The sequence below is a fragment of the Barbus barbus genome, assembly GCF_936440315.1.
Source record: "Barbus barbus genome assembly, chromosome: 4".
Classification (NCBI taxonomy): Eukaryota; Metazoa; Chordata; class Actinopteri; order Cypriniformes; family Cyprinidae; genus Barbus; species Barbus barbus.
This window is the reverse complement of record NC_136732.1, coordinates 21,905,071-21,929,089: the sequence shown is the minus strand read 5'-3', so window position 1 is coordinate 21,929,089 and position 24,019 is coordinate 21,905,071. Positions and strand designations below refer to the sequence as shown.

At 36.9% G+C, this 24,019-nt stretch overlaps 2 protein-coding genes across 15 annotated transcripts; one reads left to right on the top strand and one right to left on the bottom strand.

Moving 5' to 3' along the window:
- Nucleotides 1-2,152: 2,152 nt before the first annotated feature.
- LOC306869035 (intercellular adhesion molecule 1-like) lies at nt 2,153-14,080 on the bottom strand. Of its 2 annotated transcripts, none has more exons than XM_079415598.1 (3): nt 4,116-4,313; nt 3,448-3,720; nt 2,153-3,342 (listed from the first exon to the last, which is right to left on the bottom strand). In XM_079415598.1, exons 1-3 carry the CDS (start codon nt 4,177-4,179, stop codon nt 3,041-3,043), a joined length of 639 nt encoding a protein of 212 aa, XP_079271724.1. In that variant the 5' UTR covers nt 4,180-4,313; the 3' UTR covers nt 2,153-3,040. The 2 variants fall into 2 exon arrangements, with proteins under 2 accessions (XP_079271724.1, XP_079271725.1); XM_079415599.1 differs by lacking the exon at nt 4,116-4,313 and adding an exon at nt 13,936-14,080 and having other exon boundaries at nt 2,160-3,342.
- On the top strand, nt 12,196-23,963 carry LOC306869033 (cell death-inducing p53-target protein 1-like). 13 transcript variants are annotated; one of them, XM_079415590.1, is made up of 7 exons: nt 12,226-12,381; nt 15,601-15,677; nt 18,109-18,262; nt 18,457-18,630; nt 19,955-20,222; nt 21,390-21,541; nt 21,658-23,963. In XM_079415590.1, exons 3-6 carry the CDS (start codon nt 18,178-18,180, stop codon nt 21,499-21,501), a joined length of 639 nt encoding a protein of 212 aa, XP_079271716.1. In that variant the 5' UTR covers nt 12,226-12,381; nt 15,601-15,677; nt 18,109-18,177; the 3' UTR covers nt 21,502-21,541; nt 21,658-23,963. The 13 variants fall into 13 exon arrangements, with proteins under 13 accessions (XP_079271722.1, XP_079271711.1, XP_079271716.1 ...); XM_079415586.1 differs by having other exon boundaries at nt 12,253-12,381; nt 18,460-18,630; nt 21,658-23,958; XM_079415594.1 differs by lacking the exon at nt 12,226-12,381 and adding an exon at nt 13,705-13,771 and having other exon boundaries at nt 21,658-23,958.
- The last annotated feature ends 56 nt before the right edge of the window (nt 23,964-24,019 follow it).

Genomic DNA, 24,019 nt, shown 5'->3' with positions numbered 1-24,019 from the left:
CAGCTCTGAGGAAATATTTTAACATCCAAAGTATTTGTATTCTGTATATTTATGAATAAAATCGTTTATTTAAAGGGGTCAGCGGATGCCCATTTTTCACAAGTCGATATGATTCTTTAGGGTCTTAATGAAAAGTCTATAACATACTTTGGTTAAAATTTCTCAATGGTAGTGTAAAAAAACACCCTTTTTAGCGTTTCGTTTCCAACTGGTTAGATTTATTTGAAAATTAAAGTGAGTTTGCAAATGTGAAATTGAATTTATACAACAGATTTATACATTATTGATTTTATTGAAAAGTTAATATAAAGCGACTTACATTTTAGGAACACCTGTCTGATCTGTTCAGAACTATTTTGTTGATGAAATAAAGTCACAGCTGAGCTGCTGCGCATCTCCAAGCAAACACAGATCGTTTCGATTATGAATTAATCTTTGTTTTTTAACAAATCTAGTGAGTCAATGATTCAATGACCCATTCATAAAGAGAGTCACTTGCTTCAATCCTTAATGAATCAGCCGTTTGAACGAATCGATTAGATGAATGATTCAGTGACAGACAGTGACTTGCTGCCACCTACTGGGAGTTTCATTTTTAAAGTATACATTTTAATCGTTTAATGTTTTAATGCCACCTCTGAGTCTTGTTAAAAGTCTGTAAATATTCCACATTTGTGCTCGTCTGTTCTGTGCAAAGATTAATTGTTGATGCTGATTTCAGGTCTTCCTGATTGTATCTTATTATTTTAAATGAATTTATTGTTTAATTAATTTTTTTTTTTACAAAAGGTTAATAAATCTGTTTTTGGCACAACATATGACATACATTTAATAAAGTTAAAAATGGCATTACAAAGGTTAAACAAATACGTTAAGGAGTCAAAAATCACAATCATAATAGTAAGGTTAATTTCTGTCATTGATCAGAAGGTGTTCCTAATTTATTTATTTATTTATTTTAAGTAGAAAGTAGAAGCACTAGTGCTGCTGAAAAGAAACGTAAGTGTAGAGTCCTTAAGAATGTAATGTTACCCCCCCCAGTGAATTTCGGCTATTTCCACCACTGCTCATAACCCACCTGTAGATTTGATAAATAAATAATAATAGGTTTTTTCTGTTTATTTGCTTTTCCACAACATATATTAAAATGTTTAATTTTATGGGAAGACCTTTTTCAGAAGTAATACAGTTTTTGTATTTTATTTGCTTTGCCGCAACATATTTCAAAACCACATAACTGTGACCATTAAGTTTTACAACAACTCTTTTGTAACATGTCAAAATCCTACCTTTTCAGGTATATGGTTTAACCAGAAACTAATTTTATTTTATTTTTTCACAACTCGAAAATGTGCAAACTGAATAAAATTAAATAACTACCTCACACTGGAGGTCAACATGTTAAACCTGCACGTAGATTTGTTAAAATATGCTTTGAAAGTGAGCAGCAGAAAATATATAACACTAAAATAACTGAATCAGCTAAATTAATTGAGCAGCAAATTACTTAAAGGGATAGTTCACCCAAAAATGAAAATTTGATGTTTATCTGCTTACCGCAAGGGCATCCAAGATGTAGGTGACTTTGTTTCTTCAGTAGAACACAAATCAAGATTTTTTTTATGGCAGTCAATGGGACTCACGGCTTTGAGAGAAAAAAAAAACATACACAGACAAAACCAAATTAAACCCTGTGGCTCCTGACGATATCCGTGCGGCGGATCAGAGGTAAAAAAAACGATATAAATACTGTTCAGTTTCTTGCACAGATTGATTGTTTCGTGTCTTTAGACCTCAATGTATCGTTACGAGCAGTAGGGTTTAATTTGGTTTTGTCTGTGTATGTTTTTTTTCTCTCAAAGCCGTGAGTACCATTGACTACCATTATATGACTGACAGCCTACAACTGTTTGAGTTTAAAATCTTTGTTTCTGCTCTACTGAAGAAACAAAGTCACCTACATCTTGGATGCCATTGGGGGTAAGCAGATAAACATCACATTTTCATTTTTGGGTGAACTATCCCTTTAATGTGACAAATACGTCACATCAACATTCCACCTACTTTTATAAGGTTAATAGCCCGATGTGACATATGTCACCACAATATCTTTGTAACTTGTTTTATATCAATTTGTTCAAGAAATGTATTTAATGTATGTATTTATTTAATTTAAATCAGGTTAAGAGTAATCTATGATATGTTATTCAAATATTAGAATTGTTGCATGGGTTGAAACATACTTTTAGTAACAAAAACAAGCGTTTTAAAAATTGCTGACACAGCAACATGTGCTAAGCAGACAGGACACCATTTTGGAAATGTTGCCATGGCAACAAAAAATGCACACATTGTCACATGACTGAACCTGGGTGTTCATTTTAAATGTCACTTAGGGACTTCCTGAGTTGAAAGAGATGGATAATGCTTTAAAAAGACCTTTCCAGATAATCACCACACTGTAAAAAATTACTGTGAGATTTACAGGAAAACAATGTAAAATTCCTACAGAAAAGTATTGTAAATCCAAAAACATATATTTTTTGTTTAAATCACAGTGAACTTTTGTAAACTATTAAACAGAATGTTTTGTTATATTTACAATATCGATATGCGATTATAATCAAATTTATTTGTTAAAACTACAAAGACTGGTATAAAAAAACTGAGAAATACTGTAATACTCATAACAAAACAACTTTGTTCATTTGACATGCAAATATTGTAAAAACTGACGTTTTAGTCAGTTGTTCTTAAAAATACAACTAAAGTAAGTCACTATACAAGTTTATGCTGTACTTTTAACATGATTGATGCAAATTGAGGTATAAAATGTTTTTACAAAAAAATGTATTGTGAACCTGAGAGGTTGCCTGTCTGTGTTTATATATAAAAATATATTGTTTTTATAATTCAGGCTATTTGTAGCATATTGTAGAGTGTGTATAAGAAATTAAATTTATTGATATGCAAAGTAATAGGTACTGTTCAGTCCTAATCCTTATATGCCTTATGTTTCTTTTAGTCTTTAAATTTTTTTTTAATTTGTAGGAGGAGGTTGAGGTCCGTCTGCTCCCAGATCCAGCTCTGCTTCACACCAGTATTGAGCTCCATCATCAGCTCTGTCTGGACGGATCAGGAGTGTGACAGTTTCAGTCACTGGAGTCTCACTAGTGTCAGTGAAGGTGGTTTGATCCAGCAGAGTCTGTCCTCTGTACCATTTGACTGTGAGATTCTGAACAGGAGCCACATTGTGAACGTCACACTGGAGCTTATACTGCTCTCCCTCCATCATTGGTCCTCTGTGAGCCACAGTGCTGATGGACACACGGTCTGGAGTCTCTGTGGAGGAAGACTTACACACTCTGAAATCTGCTGTGATGAATTACATTTATTAGATATTCCTCAGAATGAAAAGAAAAAAATATCAGTAACAGAGAAACTCACTGTAAACAGTGACTGGGAGCTCTACAAGACACTGATCCTCATCGCCTATTTTATAGTTTATGTAGCAGTATGGCTTTATGTCCCATTCTGTCAGTTCTGACACTCTCCATGTGATCAGATTCTGGTTTGTGTTCTTGGGCACTGCTCCCTCACTGGCTTCCCATCCCATCCCTTGATGCAGGACTGAAGTGTTACAGGTAACTTCAACAGAATCGCCGTACCTCACATCAGCTCTCTGTGGGCTGAGCTGAAGAGGACATTCAGCTTGTGTACCTGTTAAACACATTGAGAAGGATGTGATTTCAAACGGGTGAAGTTACAGCACAGAATAGCAGCACTGAAGTATTACAAGCAGACACAGAAATAACCTACAGAACCATGAGTCCTTAAGACTTACAAACTGACCACTGCGTGCATCTAGAGCTTTGTATTTTATAGAGTTGGGCTTTTATTCATTTTGTTTTTGGTTGCTGTAAAAGTCCATCTATTGTCATAATCATGATATGTAACAAAAAACTTTACTGATAAATGCAGAAGCAAGACAACATTTGGCAGTGTTAGTCAAAGCTCAAACATGTCAATTGAATAGAAATGAATTTAACACTCCGAACATTGGTCCTAAGAAAAAAACTAAGTTATAAAGAATGTTTGCGCTTCAGCATACGAACCTGTGAGACTCACAAGCTGTGAAACTGCCGAGAGATAAACAAATCCAAAGAAACGTTGAATCATATTCAGTTCGCTCAAGGAAAAGCAGCTGAACAGAAAATGTTGGAAATAAGGCCCAACTCAACTTTCGGACAGAAACTCTTGACTGTATGGCCTGTGACTGAATAGCTGTGCTTTGAGCACACAATAATGAAAGCAAAAAAAGAAGCAACAAACCCCACCCAGAAAATATTTTGAGAGGTCATTTCAGTGGACTGACTCCAAGAACTGTTCACATTAATAGATGGCCGCAAAACAGAAGCAGAAATGAAACTAAATGAACTCTATAATAACCTGAATCCTAGCAATGAATTATCCAGATAACCAGAACATCAGATGAGGCTTGGGTTGATCGACACAGGAATCTTCTTTTTTTGGTTCATAATTTGATGCTTTCACAGAAATTTAACATACAAAACAACAAAAAACAATCTGAAGTTTCTTTAAAACATTTTCCAAGGAGTCCAAGGCACGACAAATAGCTCAGTTTTATTGGATACAGTGCCCTCTTGTGGTAATTGCAGGATACAACAGAACATAAACCAGAAACATCTGCCTGACTTCAATGGTGAGCGTTCATCCACAGCATCAGGTTGAGAGTGCATACAGACTGAGCCTGGGATCCTGTGCAGGGCCGCTGCTGGACAAATGGGTGCCCTAAGCAGGACTGAATTGTTGTGCCCCTCCCCCAAATATTATGGATGTAAAAAAATAAATAAAATAAAACAATAACACCCACTATAGGGGTCAAAATAAAACTTTAATAAAATATAAAAGTAAATAAATAAATAAATTATTAAATTTTATTATTTACAAATTACAGTTTTAGCTCTAGACAGTTACTTATTAGTTTTCTCTTTTAGGTCAGCTGTTAAAGTAGTAAAGTCAACAGCAAAAAAAAGTTTCACAGGATTATGAATGTAGGCTACCAAAAGTGATGCACGGGCTTCATCTTTTTTTTCTTTTCTTGGAACCGGTTTGTTGATGTCTTTTCACAGGCATATTAGCTGTCCATCAATTATGATCATTTGCTTTCAGCTGCAAACATGAGGTGCGGGCGGTCGCGGATGCGGGAATGCTGCGTCACGTGTGATTGGCCTTTACTGCCTACTGCGTCTGCGTTCACCGTAAAACGCAATTTTTAAAAATAATTATATATATGTTAATGTTTAGATTTGTATTTATGTATATGCTTAATGTAATACTAATATAGAACGAAAGTGTTTTTTTTTTAGCAACTGGGATGTGCCCCCCTCACTCTTAAAAACACTGGGTTAAAAACTACTCAATTTGGGTTGGTTTTAACCCAAGTGCTGGGTAAATATAGCACGGAACACATTTGGGTTTAATTTTACCCCGCAAACTGGGTTGTTTATTTAACCCATCATAATGGGTCGACACAGCTAATGGGTTGGTTCATTTTTATTATATCTTATTTTTTACTTTATACATGAAATAATGTTTACAGATTAACTTAAATCCTCTTAACTTTTGTAAAATACTTCACACAACCACTGGTTTGCATGATTTATTTTCATTTATTTATCATTTACAGCACTGTTTATTGTTTTTGTGTGTACATATTGCCAATTTAAACTCGTTTAACAAACATTAAAAGTAAAAATTAAACATTACACAGAAGTAATTCACGTGTAATCGTCCAGTCTCGTCCAGTTATTCCGTGTCCACTGTAACGGCGCTGGCTCCCGTGCCCGAGCTGGAGTCGTGTTCGGTGGGGAACTGCTCACGGATTAGACCACCGCCCCCCGTTTCACTCATAGCCGAAATATACTGCTACTGCCTTCATAACCTGCCCCAAAACAAACAGTAAACAGCTCTGAGGAAATATTTTAACATCCAAAGTATTTGTATTCTGTATATTTATGAATAAAATCGTTTATTTAAAGGGGTCAGCGGATGCCCATTTTTCACAAGTCGATATGATTCTTTAGGGTCTTAATGAAAAGTCTATAACATACTTTGGTTAAAATTTCTCAATGGTAGTGTAAAAAAACACCCTTTTTACCGTCAAAATCAGCTCTGTTTTCAGCAAGCAGTTTTTTAGTCCATGTTGCTTTAAATGCTAATAAGCTCTGCTGACCCCGCCCCCCTCTTCCGTGGGATGACGAGCAGTACTGTAAACTTCAGCTGTGAAACTGGCTAAATAGCACATTATTAGGAAAGGCGATTTGCAAAGATTCATAAAAAAACCCTTATACTCACTTCTTCTGTAGATGAAGCTGGATCACAAATGATTCGCACGAACATAGATGCATTTAGGCAGATCGGGATCGGCGCATTCCCTTCAAAAATGAAAGTAACGTTAATCCTCTGTGTCTTCAGTGGCTCAGATGTCGGAATTTAATGACGACTGCTATATTCATTATTACATCCAACCACAAAGCACTTCAATCGCTTAATCGGAGACATCTTGTCTTCCCCTGCACCGGAGTCGGTCGGATTGTTTACAGCTCTCTCAGCTCACTCAGGGCGGGTCTAAGCTAAGACGGTCTTGTCAATCAACTATCATGGGAGCGGCCTGTGCAGAACTACATCATTCTGACAGGAATCTCAGAACAGCCTGATTTTAACATAGAGATTTTAAGAAAACCACTGGGTGGATTTTTATCATTATAGGATGGATGTGTATACACACTCCCAACACACATTTATGTTCAAACAACTTGTAAAGTGTATTTTGCATCTGATGACCCCTTTAATGCAGAGTATCAGGCTTTTCCATCACGCGATTAGACGACGTTTAGGTAATTCACACCATGCGCCTGTATGTTGCTCTACATGAAATTGAACGTTATACAGCACAGTAACGATTTTTTATATAAAATAAAATTTACACAAACCTGTATTTATCGAAGAAATGCATCAATTCGATGGCGCTTTGAACTGCTCTCTCCAGAAGAGGACGCAAATTCCATACAATACAAAAATTACCCAAACATTGGGTTGTTATATTTGACCCAGGAGCTGGGTAACACGAAAAAACTACCCAAACAATGGGTTGTTACATTTGACCCAAGAGGACCCAAAAACAAAACAAAAATAACCCCAAAAAATGACCCAAAAGTCTCAACCCAGCATTTGGGTTAAAAAAATAACCCAGGATTTTGGGAGTTGGGAGTACGCAAACTGCATACTCTGCGTAGAGGGAGCGGCGGTACTGATCCTGTGAAATAGACTGTATGTGCTGTGACTGGATGTCTGTTTGGTGGCAGACATGAAAGAAGTGACACCACATGTTTGCAATTTCCAATTCAGACACCATAGAGGAGAAGAAGAATACTTTTATAACAGCTGTTGCTGCAAATCTGATTTTTGAGTTCTCCCAACTTATTTTTTTAAAGGAGATTTTTGAGTTCTCTCAACTTTTTGTTGTATAAACAACAAGTTGAGAAAACTCAAAAATCTGCTGAAGCTGGTTTCCTTAAACTTTTTAAGTTTTCTCAACTTTTAATTAATTTTTTTACAGTGCAGTAGGTAAACACTAAAAACAGCTTGGGGCTGGAAAATGGTCATTAATATTAAATATAGGCTAAATCCTCCCCCCAAGTTTGTTTTATGGAATTCAGAACCGCTGGGCTAAATGATTAAAAGAATCATTCACCAAATGAATCATTAATCATTTAAATTATGTTTTATTAACGAAGTTCGGGAGGAGCGCGTCAGATACTTAACACAGCTATGGAGGACCAAACCTGTATAAATTAAATATGAATAATGCTCACCCATCCGACGCTGTGATTATTGAACTTCCTTCGAACGCAACAACAGCCTCCGGTCAAGCAAATCTTGGCCTTTTCAGTCCATCTACTGGCGAGGCTTAACCATCCGGTGCAATGAGTATTGAACTCCCGTCAGATGCTGCGAGAGCCTCCCGGTTGAGCTAATCTTGCCTTTTCCGTCCGACTACCAGCGACGCTTATCCGTCCGATGCTGCTAGTATTGAAATCTCATCGAACATGGCAAGAGCCTTCCGAATATGTTTTTCGTTCAACTACCGGTAATGCTTTCCCGCTCGTGTCGTGAGTATTGAACTCCCGTCGAAGGCGGCAAGAACCTTCCGGTCAAGCAATCTTGGCCTTTCAGTCCGTCTACCGGTGAGGCCTACCAGTCCGACGCCGCGAGTATTGATCTCCCGTAGGATGCCGCAAGAACCTCCCGGCCAGACAACCCCTACCTTTTCCATCCCACGGTCGGCGAGGCTTACCCGTCAGACGCAGCGAGTATTGACCTCCAATCGGACGTCGGCGAGAGCCTCTCGACCACATAACTTTGCCCTCCCGCCCTTCGCTCGGCAACGCATTCCCGACAGACGCCGTGAGTCTTGATCTCCCGTCGAACGCGACAAGAGCCTTCAGAATACGTTTCTCTTTCAACTACCGGTGACGTTTACCCGCTCGCACCGCGAGTATTGAACCACCGTCGAACGCTAAATCAGCAATCTAGTCAAGCAATCTTGGCTTTCAGTCTGCCACTGGTGAGGCTTAACCATCCGATGCAGCGAGTATTAATCTCCCATCGGATGCCACGAGAGCCTCCCGGCCAGACAACCTTATCTTTTCCATCCTACGGCTGGCGAGGCTTACCCATCCAACGCTGTGAGCATCGATCTCCAGTCGGATATCGGCGAGAGCCTCCCGACCACTCATCTTTACACTTCTGTCTTACCTGTCCGATGTCGTGAGACTTGATATCTCATCGGACGCCGGCGAGAGCCTTTTCAAGTCCCACGCTTGTTGAGGCTTACCCATCCAACACAGCGAGTCTTGATCTGCGGTCAGACGTCAGCGAGAGTCTCCTGGCCACCCAACCTTACCTTCCGTCTGACGGTCAGCGACGCCCAGCCGTCTGACGCCATGGGTCTCACCCCCCAGCCGAATGCTGTCCGAAAGCTCTCAGCCATACCTCACATCTTTTTTTTCCCCTGCCTGGCGAGGCTTACCCGTCTGATGCAATGAGTCTTGATCTCCCATCGGATGCTGTGAGAGCCCTCCCAGTCCGGTTTTCCTTTTTCTCCCTAGCCACCCGGCGAGACTTACCCGTCTGATGCAATGAGTCTTGATCTCACATCAGACGTCGGCCAGAGTTCTCCTTTTTGGGGGGGTACAATGGGTTCGGGCCATTCCTGAGCCCGGAGCCCTTCCCCAGGACAGCATGCCAACTACGCATTACTATACTTGCCAAATACGCATTACCTTACTCGTGCTAAATATATGTAACGGTGAACTCGTGAAATGGTTAAATGATGAATGATTCACAACACTTGATATTCAACAACCATGTTTGTTTATAAATCTTAAATTGTACACAGACAGCTTGTCCTCAGCTTGACTGATAGTGAATAGGTTCACTGAATCATTTACTGTATTGTCTAAGTGACATGGCAGTGAAATTAAATACTGCACAAGCACATAAATAATAAATTGCTACAGTAGAATAGAGATCAATTTTATGCTCCAGTGTTTTGGAAGTTTGATTGGAAACACCATTAAGAATGACAAATATTAAGCAATATAAAGTCTATTATGTACCATCAGTCAGTCACCAAGCAAATTCCAATCAGAAGTGAGAATCCTTATGCCTTACTCCAAAGGAAGCAATAGAAGACAGCATAATTTCCACTTTATCATCAAATATGTTTCTACAACAAGAACTTCTTATTTATTGCTGTTTATTTAACTACTATGAAATGTTGCCATCCGGACCCAGTCACATTTAGCGTCTAATAAACTTTTAGATCAAGTCTCCATGTCAGAAATTTCAGATCTGACCCCAAACATCGGATCCTGCCAGAGATTTTGTCTTGTATCCAAAACCCAGTCAGCAGAGTATGGTCTGATATCCAAAACCCCTTCACAGCAAGTCTTGTCTGCACCAGCACAAATCCAAGAAGTGTTACGACAAGCAATAGCAGTGGAAAATTACCATTCAGTGACGGTAAAAACCTTGAAATGGATCTTTTACTTCTTGTCTCTTGTGAAGAAAAATATCCCTTGAAACCACACAATCACAAGTTTAAACAACAATGGAAAATAGTTATAAATGGTTAAATGTAATAATTATTATGTTTAATAATAAAATGATTAAATGCAAATGATTACAAATTAATAAATGAATATATAAGAAAGGAAAAAAAACAACACATATATATTTGTTCTCTTGAAGCAACATACAAACCCGTAAACCTCTAAAGAACCCTCAGATCCTTCAAACACATTTGTTTCTTTGTTACAAATATTACAAAACATTCAAAATACATATTAAAATATATTCATGATGAAAATGTGTGCATTATATCACAAAACAATTTAATTTATACTACATTTTTGGCCTTCATTAAAGTGTTAACTGTATATTGAGTTTCTTCTTTTTTCCTTTATTTTTAACCTTGAATCAGTTTTAAAATCATTCTGATTGTGCAAGTTTAGTGAGCGGTTACAAAATCCTGCGAAAAGGGAATTGCGGCAGTAACAAATGCAAGTGTAGCTGATTCTACATTATTCTGCTTATTACACTTAACAAACAAAACATTACCCAGAAAAACTTTGGGGTTTTGGTAAAGTAGGCTAAAACCTGAAAATAATTATCAGCAAATGTAACCCTGTACCACAAAACCAGTCAGAAGGGGTATTTTTTATTTTTTTTTATTGAGATTTCTACATCATCTGAAAGCTGAATAAATAAGCTTTCCATTGATGTATGGTTTGTTAGGACAATATTTGGCTGAGATACAACTATTAGGCGACAAGTAGGCTATTTTTGTCATAAAAGAAAAATAAATCGATAATTTTGATCCATAGGCCTACAATGTTTTGTTGGCTATTGCTAAATATACCCGTACTACTTATGAGTTGCTAAGAACTTAATTTTGACAACTTTAAAGGCGATTTTCGCAATATTTAGATTTTTTTTGCACCCTCAGATTCCAGATTTTCAAATATGTGACCCTGGGGTCGTATTACAGAAAGATCCTAACTTTAAAATCTTATCTTATCTGTTTGGTAACCATGGTCATTTCAGCTAGGACCACATTTAGGACAAAAGCTATTACAGAACAGCATGTCCTAAGTGCGTTATCTTAACTACAGATAGGAAAGGGGTATTACAGAAACTATCTTGAAAAAAGTCTTAACTTTAGGACAACCCCACAGCTGTCCTAACTTCAAAATTATTTGAAAGCTAACTGAAAAAACGCTTACAACTCTGCTGTCCGACAATGGTATTACATTTATTAATAGTTGAAAATGAAAAACGAGGTTGTTTTGGTAGAAAGACCCTGAAGATGTGTTATATTTTGATGATAACACACTTATAAGTAATTACAGACTGCCGCACAACATATTAAAGTTAGCACAGGAACTGCAACCAGCATTATAGAGACCAACAAAAGAGTCACATAGCATTACTGGTTGCAGTGCAAGTGAATAATGCCTTACGTTTGTTTTTGTTTTTTTTTGCAAAAGGCGATTTTCAAAGTGAAGTAGCTTCTATTATTTTGTTTACCTCATCAGTAGTTTTGCTTGCTTGGTGACAGACCTGATTGTCCAGCTTGATTATGCCATTTAAGATGTCCTAACTAGAGATAAGATACTGTTTTGTAAGAAAGGATAAGGATCTCTAAGGCATTAGTCACTAGCAGTACTACAACCAGTAATGCTCCCTGACACTTTTGTTGGTCTCTATAATGCTGTCACTGGTACCTCGGCCAAATACTGTCCTATCCTAACAAACAAACCATACATCAATGGAAAGCTCAGTTATTCAGCTTTCAGATGATATATAAATCTCTTTTTTTTTTAAAAAAAGCCCCTTGTGTCGGGTTTTTTGGTCCAGGGTCACAAATGTCATTTATGTGTTCCCTTTAATTATCCTTATCGAGTGAAAGAGGCAAAACTTGCCTCCTACTACGGCGAGGCCTTAATAGGCCTACATGAATATTAATTACGCAATGCTGACGTTGCTTGGTAACCTTGCAAGAGCGTCTTCTCAGTCAACTTAATTCATATTCATAATCCAAGCCTTGGTCATAGTAGGATATGTAAACTCACCAGTGGGATTCACACACCTCCCATCTCCCATGTTTACGTCAAATCCTTCCCAGCAGCGGATGTTATTGGAAAAGTGGGGCTACAAACGTGAACATACGAGCTAGAAAGCACTGAAAAGTTGTCAGTCCTGATATTTTCATTACCTCGGTGGACACAGAAGGTAACGGCGCGTTGTCTGAGTGACTATTGCTCTGTGTTTTGTGCGCTGGGAGCCAGGCCTGTGATCCCATCATTTACAAGTAACGTTATGCATCACAGAGGGATTTTAATCGCTAACGATGTCTATCGGTCTGGGACAGTTACGTTTCGTTTGTATATAATGTTTGGCTTTTAACAGATCGCTTTCGTTACTGTGTTAATATGACTGAACGACAGTGAGAGCTAGCTAGGCTTGTTTCTGAGTCTGAATAAGGATTGCATGCATGCAACAGAGATACACAGTCTACACTTGTGTGCTATATTTGAGGTTAGTGTAGAGACCGGGGCTTATTTTAGACAGAATAACGGTAGCCTTTCCTTTCAGTGAAGAGAGGCTAATGAAACGATCAGAAATCTGCGGTTGTTTTTAATGGTGAATCACAGTAAAAGTGAAGGTTAGGGAAGTCTTATGTAATCTGTGCTAACGGCGATGTAATCGCTGATCTCTGTTTGAGCGCATGATCTAGTCCAGAAAGCACCAGAACAACCGAGATCTGTGGGACTAGCAAGGCCAAAACAATCAAAGCAGAAAGTCTTACATTCAGACCATTAAACGTTGCATGCCTGCGTTACAAATATATATATATGTTCCACGGTATGTTTGATTGGTTTTCCAATACAAATCTCTAAACATCCTTAAGTCAATATACATTTACATGAGATGCAAATTGAAAAAAAGTTAAGTGAGTTTATGCTTGAAACAAGAAAACATATGTCAATGGGTTGTAAAAAACTTGTTTTCCGTTTGAATTGAGCAGATTTTTATGACACAAATAGCAGATCAAGTTCTAACAAGACAAGACTTATTTTAGGCTTGCTTCTCAAGCATAGGCGGAGTTTCACATTTTTGCCTGGGGGGGCACCTACCGGTAGACCATGAGCTCTGATTTTTTATTTTTTACACACCGTATATACCATATTTTTTATTATTTTTTTTGCACACTGCATATACCATATTTTCTACATTTTCAATTATTTATAGCCTATATATTTTCTTCTTCATTTAAAGGAGCACTGCGTACGTTCTGAAATTTCTAACAGTTACTGACACCTGTGGCCGTTAGAGGAACTGCAGCCAGTCTCATGCTCGTTCTCGGTGCGCACTAAATGAGGCTTTTTTGTTTGTTTGTTTTTTGTTTTAAGCTTACGATGAGCTTTTGTGGGTGTCTGGGTTGTGCTGGAGGCTGGTCGCTTCTTTCCGTCCACAGAGTCCATTTCAAACACTACCGCTAGCGATTGCCGCTGTAGACGAGAACGCGCATGACGTCACATTTTGTGAATTTTCGCGCCAATTTGGACCCGACTCCTCCAGACACAACTGAGCCTACAGGCTGATAGAGGCAACCGTCAAGGTGTTATTCTTCCTATTACATTATGGTTGGCTCATAAATGGACAAATGAAAACTCTATCTTAAAGATTTTTTGAAGTAAAAACCTACACATAGCCCCTTTAAAATACATTTACAACAACGACTGGTTGGCTATACAAAGAGTGGAATAAAAACTTATGTCTTACCTAATGTAGAAGAATCCGCCTCTTTTGAGAAGTGTCAAAGTTAGAGACCTCCACGCTTTTTATTGTGGGTTTATTAAAAAAACGACGAATATACATTTTGTTCATTTAGCGTATCTTTACAGAAAGCGGGAAGAGAACGAGAAGAGAGTCCACTCACGCGATACTTTGAGATTCGCGAGTTGTGAGAGTAGGTTTTTTGTTGTTGTTTTTTTACATTAATTACAAATAATTTAGCCGTAACATACTCATTAAAATAAGATAATGCAAATAAAATGAGACAATGTGAAAGCATTTTTGTATTCATAGATCTGACAAAATCGATTGGCTCTGCCCCCCCCCCCCCCCCCCAAACTCCGCCTATGTTCTCAAGTAGCCTAAATGTATCTTGATTTAACAATCAAGAGCATCACTTTTTTGCAGTGTGATCGGAGAGTACAGTAAAAAAAGTTAAATTAATTCAAATGATAAGATATGTTGAAAGTTTCATTTTCAAACTTTGAAGCCTTGCTAATACAAAATTCAAATGCATTAAGCAACCATATTGACGAATTGTGTTCCATTTAACTTATTCCTTAAATTTTATTCACTTCTTAAAAAGTAATTTACCTTTATAAAACCTTCAGAAACCCTGGCAAACACACCAACTTTTGTGCTGGTTGGTCATTTGGACACGTTAAGAATAGCCATACACTAACCTTAATCCTATAGTTGGATTCTCCATAACATTTAATAAATTAATACGTAAAACCAAGCACGTTCAAACATGCAGAAGTTGTAAGAATTGTAATTAATGTTGGTTAATTAGAATGGTTTTGTTAAAGGATATCTTGTATCTGCTGTAGAAGAACAGTACCGCCATTGGCCTAGAGCTGGCGCTATTATTTTATGCTGGGATATAAGCACAGTCAGTGTGGATAAAATATTCAGGTACATGCAATGTTAATGTTTGGAATCAACAGGAAGGTCTCTTGTATATCTGCTGATTTATATCAGATCTGTTTTGTGAAATTGAAATGCCCTAATGACAAGATAAATGCATCAGATATGTTGACATAATTTGTGGTTATGGAGATGCATTCTGTATAACTCATTTCCATTATCTCAAGTAATACAGGATGTGAACTGGGCAACAAATTACTCTCATACATCAACAGCTGTCAGATTCACACAACATTTATATGCTCCACATATAGTAGCAGTCACATGCCTTTGTTTTTGCATTTCCTGTTTCATCCCCATTGGCTGATGGTAACCATTCCAAGAAAATGCAAATTATATACATCACCTGCTAAATCATGAAAGTGGACACTGCTATGATGACACAATATTGGCATATTGTTATGCCTATACTTCGATTTGGCTTTCAAATGAGGTGCTGTCTTCACATTTGCATTTATTTTTCCTAAAATGAAATAATCCCTCCCCCACAAAATGACACATATCTCACATGAAGGATGTCGTGCTTGACCTCTAGTTAGTCTTGACCTGCATCTGAGGTTCCAAGAATACTGTGCCATTGTGTTTCTACTGTAAATGTTATTACTTTAACTTCTCAAAGGCCCAAACTATCTACTTAAACCCAGGTGCTGAAGATTGCACTTACTACATAACATTGCTTTGTACCTTAGTTATTATTTCATTTGTCTGTTTTTATTTTATCTCTAGATTTCTTAAATGATTGGTACTAGAAGAATCTTGGATCAGTTGTACTAACTAGCAAACTACCTATCTTTAACCATCAGGTAGGATGATGCACTTCACCATTCAGACATATATATTATGAGGATTATGCATTATAGTTACCATTCAAAAGTTTGAGGTTGGTAAGATTATTTTTAATATTTATGAAGGAAATAATTAATATTTGTCTCTTTTGCTCACCTGGACTGCCTTTATTTGATTAAAAATACAGTAAAAGGGGAAAGGGAAGTGGTGTGTGGCCAAGTATGGTGGAGAGAGTGGTGTTTATTCACTCCCCCCACCTACAATCCCTGTCGGACCTGAGACTCGAACCCACGACCTTCAGGTTACAAATCCAACTCTCTATCCATTAGGCCACGACTGGATAATTTTATATTTTGAAAATGTTTTAAAATGTAATTTATTTATCTGATACAAAGCTGAACTCCAGTCTTCAGTCTCACATGATTTTCTGCTCAAGAAACATTTCTTATTATTATTAATACTAAAAACAATGTATATGTATATATATATATATATATATATATATATATATATATATATATATATATATATATGTGTATATATATATGTATACCTGTATATACACGTGCATCTCAAAAAATTTGAATATTATGAAAAACTTAATTTGTTTGTAACTTATTTCAAAAAGTGAAACTTTCATATATATTTCACATTCATAACATGTAAAGTAAGACATTTAAAAAGTTTTTTATTTTTTATTTTGATGATTAGAGCTTACAGCTCATGAAAGTCAAAATCCAGGAGTATCTCAATATATTAGAATATTTACATTTGAGTTTCATTAAATGACCGTCTCTACAGTATAAATTCAGGGTATCTCTTGTTCTTTGAAACCACAATAATGGGGAAGACTCCTGACTTGGCAATGATCCAGACGCCCTCCACAAAGAGGTTAAGACACAGAAGGTCATTCCTGAAAGGTGTGGCTGTTTACTGAGTGCTGTTTCAAAGCATATTAAATGCAAAGTTGACTGGAAGGAAGAATTCGGGTAGGAAAAGGTGCACAAGCAACAGGGATGACCGCAAGCTTGAGAATACTGTCAAGCAAAGCTGATTCAAACACTTGGGAGAGTTTCACAAGGAGTGGACTACCAAGCCACTTCTGAAACAGAAACAACGTCAGAAGCTGGACTGTTGCTCAGTGGTCCAAAGTTCTCTTTTCAGGTAAATAAAAATTTGTATTTAATTTGGAAATCAATGTCTGGAGTCTGGAGGAAGACTGGAGAGGCACAGAATCCAAGCTGCTTGAAGTCCAGTTTGACATTTCCACAGTCAGTGATGATTTGGGGTGCTGTGACTTCTGCTGTTGTTGGTCCATTGTGTTTTATCAAGTCCAGAGTCAATGCAGCCGTCTACCAGGAGATTTTGGAGCACTTTATGCTTCCATCTGCTGACAAGCTCTATGGAGATGCTGATTTGCTTTTCCAGCAGGACTTTAGCACCTGCCCACAGTGCCAAAAATACTTCCAAGTGGTTTGCTGACCATGCTATTACTGTGCTTGATTGGCCAGCCAACATGCCTCACCTGAACCCCATATAGAATCTATGGGATATTTTCAAGAGAAAGATGAGAAACAGTCGATCCAACAATACAGACGAGCTGAAAGCTCAGTAGTGCCTCAGCAGAGCCACAGGCTGATCGCTTCCATGCCATTCCTCACTGATGCTGGAGTTTGTGCTAAAGGAGCCCCGACCAAGTATTGAGTGCATAAATTAACATACTTTAAAGAACTTGAACTTTTCTGCTTTGCAAATCCTTTTTTTGATTGATCTTAGGAAATATTCTTTATTTTTATTTTGACTTTCATGAGCTGTAAGCTCTAATCATCAAAATTAAAACATAAAAACTTTTGAAATGTTTTACTTTACATGTAATGAATCTTAAATATATGAAAGTTTTACTTTTTGAAATAAGTTACAAAAAAATGCAGTTTTTCACAATATTCTAATTTTTTGACATGCACCTGTACATTTATATTTTGTAAATGTCTTTAGTGTCTGTTTTGATCAATTTAATGTGTCCTTGCTGAGTAAAAGGTGTAATTACCGTTAAAAAATCTTATTGACCCCAAACCTTTTAAAAAAATCTTAACTTTTAAAGGTTCATCATGTAGTATATCGATGTAGCGTGTTCCTCTGTCTCAAAGATGATCACAGACAGACTTGCAGAACAGTGTTTTACCTCATAACCTGTAGTACTGGAATACAGGTGGCTTGACCGATTGACCCTTATTAGTCTAAAGTGCATAGAAAATCTGTGTTCATAAGAGCAGATAATTCATGCTCATGGACTTGTTTTTATTTGTGGGCTCAGGGGAGTGTAGAGGCAATGAGCCGCTGCAAATCGATGATAATTGGATGCGCTTCAAATGCCTCGGCAAGAGTAGTCAGGGACGGCACTATCACATTACATTACTGAACCATGCGGCCTTTTTGTGTTCACCTCAGAAACGCTGCTTGAACGTCAGCACAGTGTGAGGAGAGCTCCCTTCTCTGGCCTCCATCCAGGGAACCAACATGTCCAGTGACCCTCCTCCTCCTTACCCAGGGGGCCCCAGTGCCCCGCTTCTCATGGAGAAAAATGGGCAGCCTCCAGTTCCTGGTAAATTCTTAGATATTTTTCTCATCTTTATACACATTAAATTATGTCTAATTTTTTAAACCTGTTTTGAAAACTGTCACTTTGATAACTCAAAATAAGTTTTATATACCTTAATTTTTTTCTACCACTTGCAAAACATGTGGCATACGAGTTCTGTCATTTCTTTTATTTAACATGAAACTGTGTTTCCTCAGCAGCCAGTGCTCCAGTAACGACAGGACCTCCACAAGGGCATCCACTGCCTCCAGAATATGGACCTCCACCTTATGAAGCTACACTACAACCTGGCTTCATTCCTCCACATGTCCCAGGAGAAGGTCCCATGCCTAAGCCTTTGCATATGCCAATGCCCATGCCTCATCCTCACAGTGAGTGTGCCTACCTAACTGAATCCATTAGCATTTCAGAAAGAAGAGCTACTACTAAATTGAAATCAAAATCTGTTGTGATGCAACAGGTTTCCAGTAACAGGTAATTTTTCTGTTCACAGTGAAACTGAAAGTGATTTGTCAGGGCTAGGAGCAGTATTACACAAAATTAATATTTTTTTCTTTTTTAAAACACCTTGTTCTTTTTGTTAATGATTGATTGGTGTATATTATTCAATAGAAAAAATGCTTGCGTTTGTAATCTTTCATTAAAATGTAATAACTCTTTCAATGCAATAACACTTTTAAAATCTTGTAAAGGAATAGTTCAGGCAAAAATGTATATTCTGCCATCATTTATTCGCCCACATGTCATTCTAAACCTGTATGACATTCATTCTTGTGTGTAACACAAAAGAAGATATTTTTAAGAACCAAGCAGTTTTGGTTCCCATTGACTTTTTTTGACTACACTGTGGAAGTCAGTGGGGCCCGAAACCATTTGAACGTTCTTCTGAATATCTTCTTATGTGTAACACAGAAGATAGAAGCAGGTTTGGAACAACATGAGGATGAATGATGACTTTTTTTTTGTGAACGGTCTATTTAATAGTTAAAGAAGTAATTTAGTGCTGGTTAATGTTTATTTAATTTACATTAAGAGATTTTGCACTAATGAGATTTCAATGTGGGCAGTGCTACCATGTAAGATACGAGTCGACAGCAATAGAGTTGTTTTTTAAAGGGTTAGTTCACCCAAAACTGAAAATTCTTTGAAATTCTTTGATTCTTGAAAAGTCATTAATTACTCACCTTCATGTTGTTTTAAACCCGCAAGACCTTCGTTCATCGTGTTACTCTCATGAACTCGAAAAGACTGACAGGGGAAGAGAAGAAATTGTTGAATAAAGTCGTCATTTTTGCTTTCTTTGTGCACAAAAAGTATTCTCGTAGCTTCATAAAATTACGGTTGAACCACTGATGTCACATGGACTATTTTAACAACGTCCTTACTACCTTTCTGGGCCTTGAACGTGGTAGTTCCCTTGCTGTCTTTTCAGGGTCCGAAAGTTCATGGATTTCATCATAAATATCTTAATTTGTGTTCTGAAGATGAACGAAGGTCTTATGGGTTTGGAACAACGTGAGGGCGAGTAATTAATGACAGAATTTTTGAATTTTGGGTGAACTATCCCTTTAAAGATAACATTTCACATTAACTAATACTAGATTTCACCAACTTTTTATAGACAAAATTCAAGCTACATTGGCTACAAGATCTATTGTGTGCAGAGGTTTGTAAAAATTCATTAATGTGCTGCAGGTGGTTACTATGCTCCGCCTGGACACTTTCCTCATCCGATAGCCGAGCACTATGGTCCGGGGCCCAGTCACTTTGCTCCAGGTCACACAGCCACAGTCCTCTCCCCTCCTGGTGCCGCCACCACCGTGACTGTTCTACAGGGGGAGATGTTCCAGGCGGCTCCAGTACAGACGGTTTGTCCACACTGCCAACAACCCATCATCACCTGCATCAGCCACGACATCGGCCTCATGAATACCCTAATCTGTATGTTCTGCTTCTTTGTCGGGTAAGTGAGCTGAGAAACTGGACAGCACAATATGATCTGATGATGATCTGATTTCCGCATTAATTTCGGTATTTCATTTTCATTTAATTTAACTTGATTTACTTAACTAAAACTGAAATAAAAATTAATAAAGAATATATAGATAGATATATAAAAAAAACAATAAATATGTCAAAATGATTAAAACATTAACATGAAAACGGAATGTTATCATGTTTTTGTGTTTTATTGTGTTAGTTATATACATATAAAAAATGTATACATGTACATATAATCATTCAAAATATGAATAAAAACAATAACTGTATCTCAGTTATACTAAAATAACACTGGACCTCTCTATGAAATTATCTTTGTCATGTTTTTTTCTCGATGTTGGTTGGACCTCATGTCTTTGATTTGACAGACATGAATTTTTCTTAGAAATAATACTAAAGGCTTATGCTAAAGTACTAAATGAGGTTTTCACATCTCACATTAAGGCTTTTTTCCCCATTATGATTTCAGGACAGTTGTATCACCCTGACATTTTTTATTTTTTTTGGCCCCTCCAAAAATATCTTTTTAAGTTTGGGAAGTTTTTAAACATGTTTTTGAAAGAAGGCTTTTATGCTCACCAAGGCAGTATTTATTTGTTCTAAATAGAGTAAAACAACTGTTTTCTGTTTAAATATATATTTTAAAATGTAATTTATTGTGACGCAAAGCTGAATTTTCAGCATCATTACTCCAGTCTTCAGTATCACATGATCCTCCAGATATGCTGATTTGCTGCACAATAAAGATTTCTTAGTATCATCAATGTTGAAAACCATTATTATTTTTGTGGAAACCATCATAAAAAAATGTAAAAGAACAGGAGTTATTTGAAGAAGAATTTTTTGTAACATTGTAAAAGTCTTTACTTTCACCATCTTTAGTGAATAAAAGTGTTAATTAAAAAAAACAACAACAACTGACTGACAACCTTTGAATGGTGTTGTACATTAATTTTAGTACAGAAATTAAAGCAGTTTTCAAAATAGAAGAGGTGTATTCAGGCCATTGTGTGCGTGAATTGCATTTTGAATTTAGTTATGAATAAATAAATACATACATAATGAGCCCTCAGTGACATACAATAACACCACTTTGAGATTCCTTCTGACTTCTGTCTTTCTTTTGCAGTTGTGATCTAGGTTGCTGCTTGATCCCCTGCTTGATTGATGACCTCAAGGATGTGACGCACACTTGCCCGAACTGCAAGGGCTATATTTACACATACAAGCGCATATGCTAACAGTTTATTCTATCAACGATCTTGCTGTGACCTCATTCTGGTGGGTGTTGATGACTCGCTTTTTCGTGTTCATTTTGCCTCAACTGACAATTCATATTTCCAGCCGCTTCTCACTTCATGTAACTATTGATTCTAAAAATGTGTTTTTTTTTACAGGCGCTTGACATAGTTACTGATGCCTGTAAAATGAAGCAGAAGTGATTAGCGGTTATTGAAGGATTGGTACATTTTATATGCACAATGGTCAGGGTTACATTGTACATTGTCATCCAAGTACTATTTTATTTTTATTTTATCAGTAGAGCAAAGTGTATAAATTTAAAGAATATGTGAAAACCATTAACCTTGAAAAGCTCATTTGTGAATATTACTGAGTAGCGAAACTAAATTAAGTTAACTTCAGGGTTAGTATTGTTGGATTATTATTTTATGCATTACTGTTTTATTTTAACCTATTAAAATGAAAGTCTTTGATGGCTGGGTCTGGGACTTTTGAAGTCCTGGAGTAACATTGTTGCTTTTACATGTGAAAATGTCACCGTATTTGGTATTTTATGCAAATGTCATAGGATTTTTTTTGTTTTCGATTTCTTATATTTGTCAATTTTGTCAATAAGGCTCATTTCAAGTCGATTTGATATATGCGTATCAATGTAACAGGCATTGTGTTATTTTAGATGAAGGATTTCTATTGATAAAGGGATCTGTATGTCCATCTAAATTTGTGGAATTCAACCAATATACGCTTAATTTTTTTAACTGTGAATCAAAATTATAGCCATGGTGCTTTTCAAATCACTATACTAGCTGTTCTGTGTTGTCAGTAGGCTGTTTGAGACTTCTGTAAACTATCATCTGCTATTCAGGTCAGTTTATTAATCATTAATAATGTAGATCTGTGTTTGCTGATACCAAGATTGGTGTAGAAACATCAATAATAACAGATAAGCATCCTTTAACTGTTATTCTGCTGAAGAAAATGTCTAGAAGTGGTTGTTGCATAATTTTTTCATTTCTACTTGACGTTGTGAAGTCGTCGTCTTCAAAAAGAAAAGACATTTCTGGATAAGGCTGTTCAAAGCTGCTTTGCTGTTGGAGTTCACCAGCATGATGAAGGACGCTGCATGACTTCACTGTAATCTTGCATAGGGCCATATGTGCCCTCAGTGTGCCAGGCTGTGCTGGTTGCTGCACTGGGCTTCATAACTCAAAGCAGATTAACCCTTCGCTTATTAATACTGTGTGCAACAGGCCACAAGGATTTAAAGGATGATTGTCCTGTTTTTCCTTTTTTTTGTGTGTGTGGTCAGATTGTGATTTATATGGAATCATCCAAAGAGATTGTTTCCTTTATTTGGTTATATTAGCTGTCTGTCCTGGCTGCGAAATTGTACATTTTCTGTTCATTTTGTTCTGTCCAAAAATGTGATTTACTGCTGAAATGGTACAACATGTAAAAGCTACAACATCAGCAGTGCTTAGACACTATCTCTGTTTTTACTTATTTTTTGTTTAAAAACTACACTAAGTAACATTTGGGTCTGTAGCGATTAAAAAAAAAAAAAAAAAACGTTTTCTCGTTCGTTGTGACAACAGACTTACATAAACTTAAACGCTAAAATATTTCTCTGTGTACGGATATATGCTGATAAATAATGCAATGCACGGAAGAATGTCGTAGCCTATGCAATTTCCGTCCCAACTTCTCTAAAATATAATTATTATAAGGTGAATTAATGACGTTTTTCAACAAAAAGTTACATAGTGTAGTTTTAAATGAAGGTTCAGTTAATAATTATGTTTCTCCGGTAGACAATCTGCCAACATTATAGCTATTTAACATTCAGACTTTCCATCTTTCAATTGTACTTTTAACACAGGTAAAAAATTTAGCAGTCGCTCTGCACACAAGCCTCATTTTAATCAGAAACAAACACTGAATCTTCATAGCATTTGCCCTATATGCATACTGTATGCAGGTATTATAAACTGCCACATTAAATTCCAAGTATTCAGCAGTTAAAATTCCTATGTACTATTGTCTGACTGAAGAAAAAAGAATGCCCTCATCCCATCCAGCTTTCTATAAACCATGACCTGCTGTAATATCAAGACACCTCTCCATCGTCTGCAAAAACTACATGTCTGTTTGATAACTGGAAGATAATCTCCAGAAAATATGTATGCATGATCATGAGGTTTACTTGCACAGTCCAGTCTGGCTCCCTTTAATTTAATATGCTCTTGACTACGTAGATCTACTTGCTTTGTGAAGTGACTTGATGCTGTTGCAGACAATAGATATCAAGCTTGTGTTACAGGAATGCAGCTGTAGATAGATGCCTTGAGAAAAATATATGGCACTACACCAGATGCCATTCTCAACTCATGTCTCAAATGTGTATGTAAAACAAAACTTATGGACTGACTATTTGAACAAATAAAAATACAAACTGTATCATATACGAGCAGTCATTTTATTACTTGCACGCGCACACTCACACAAAATCAGTCATCA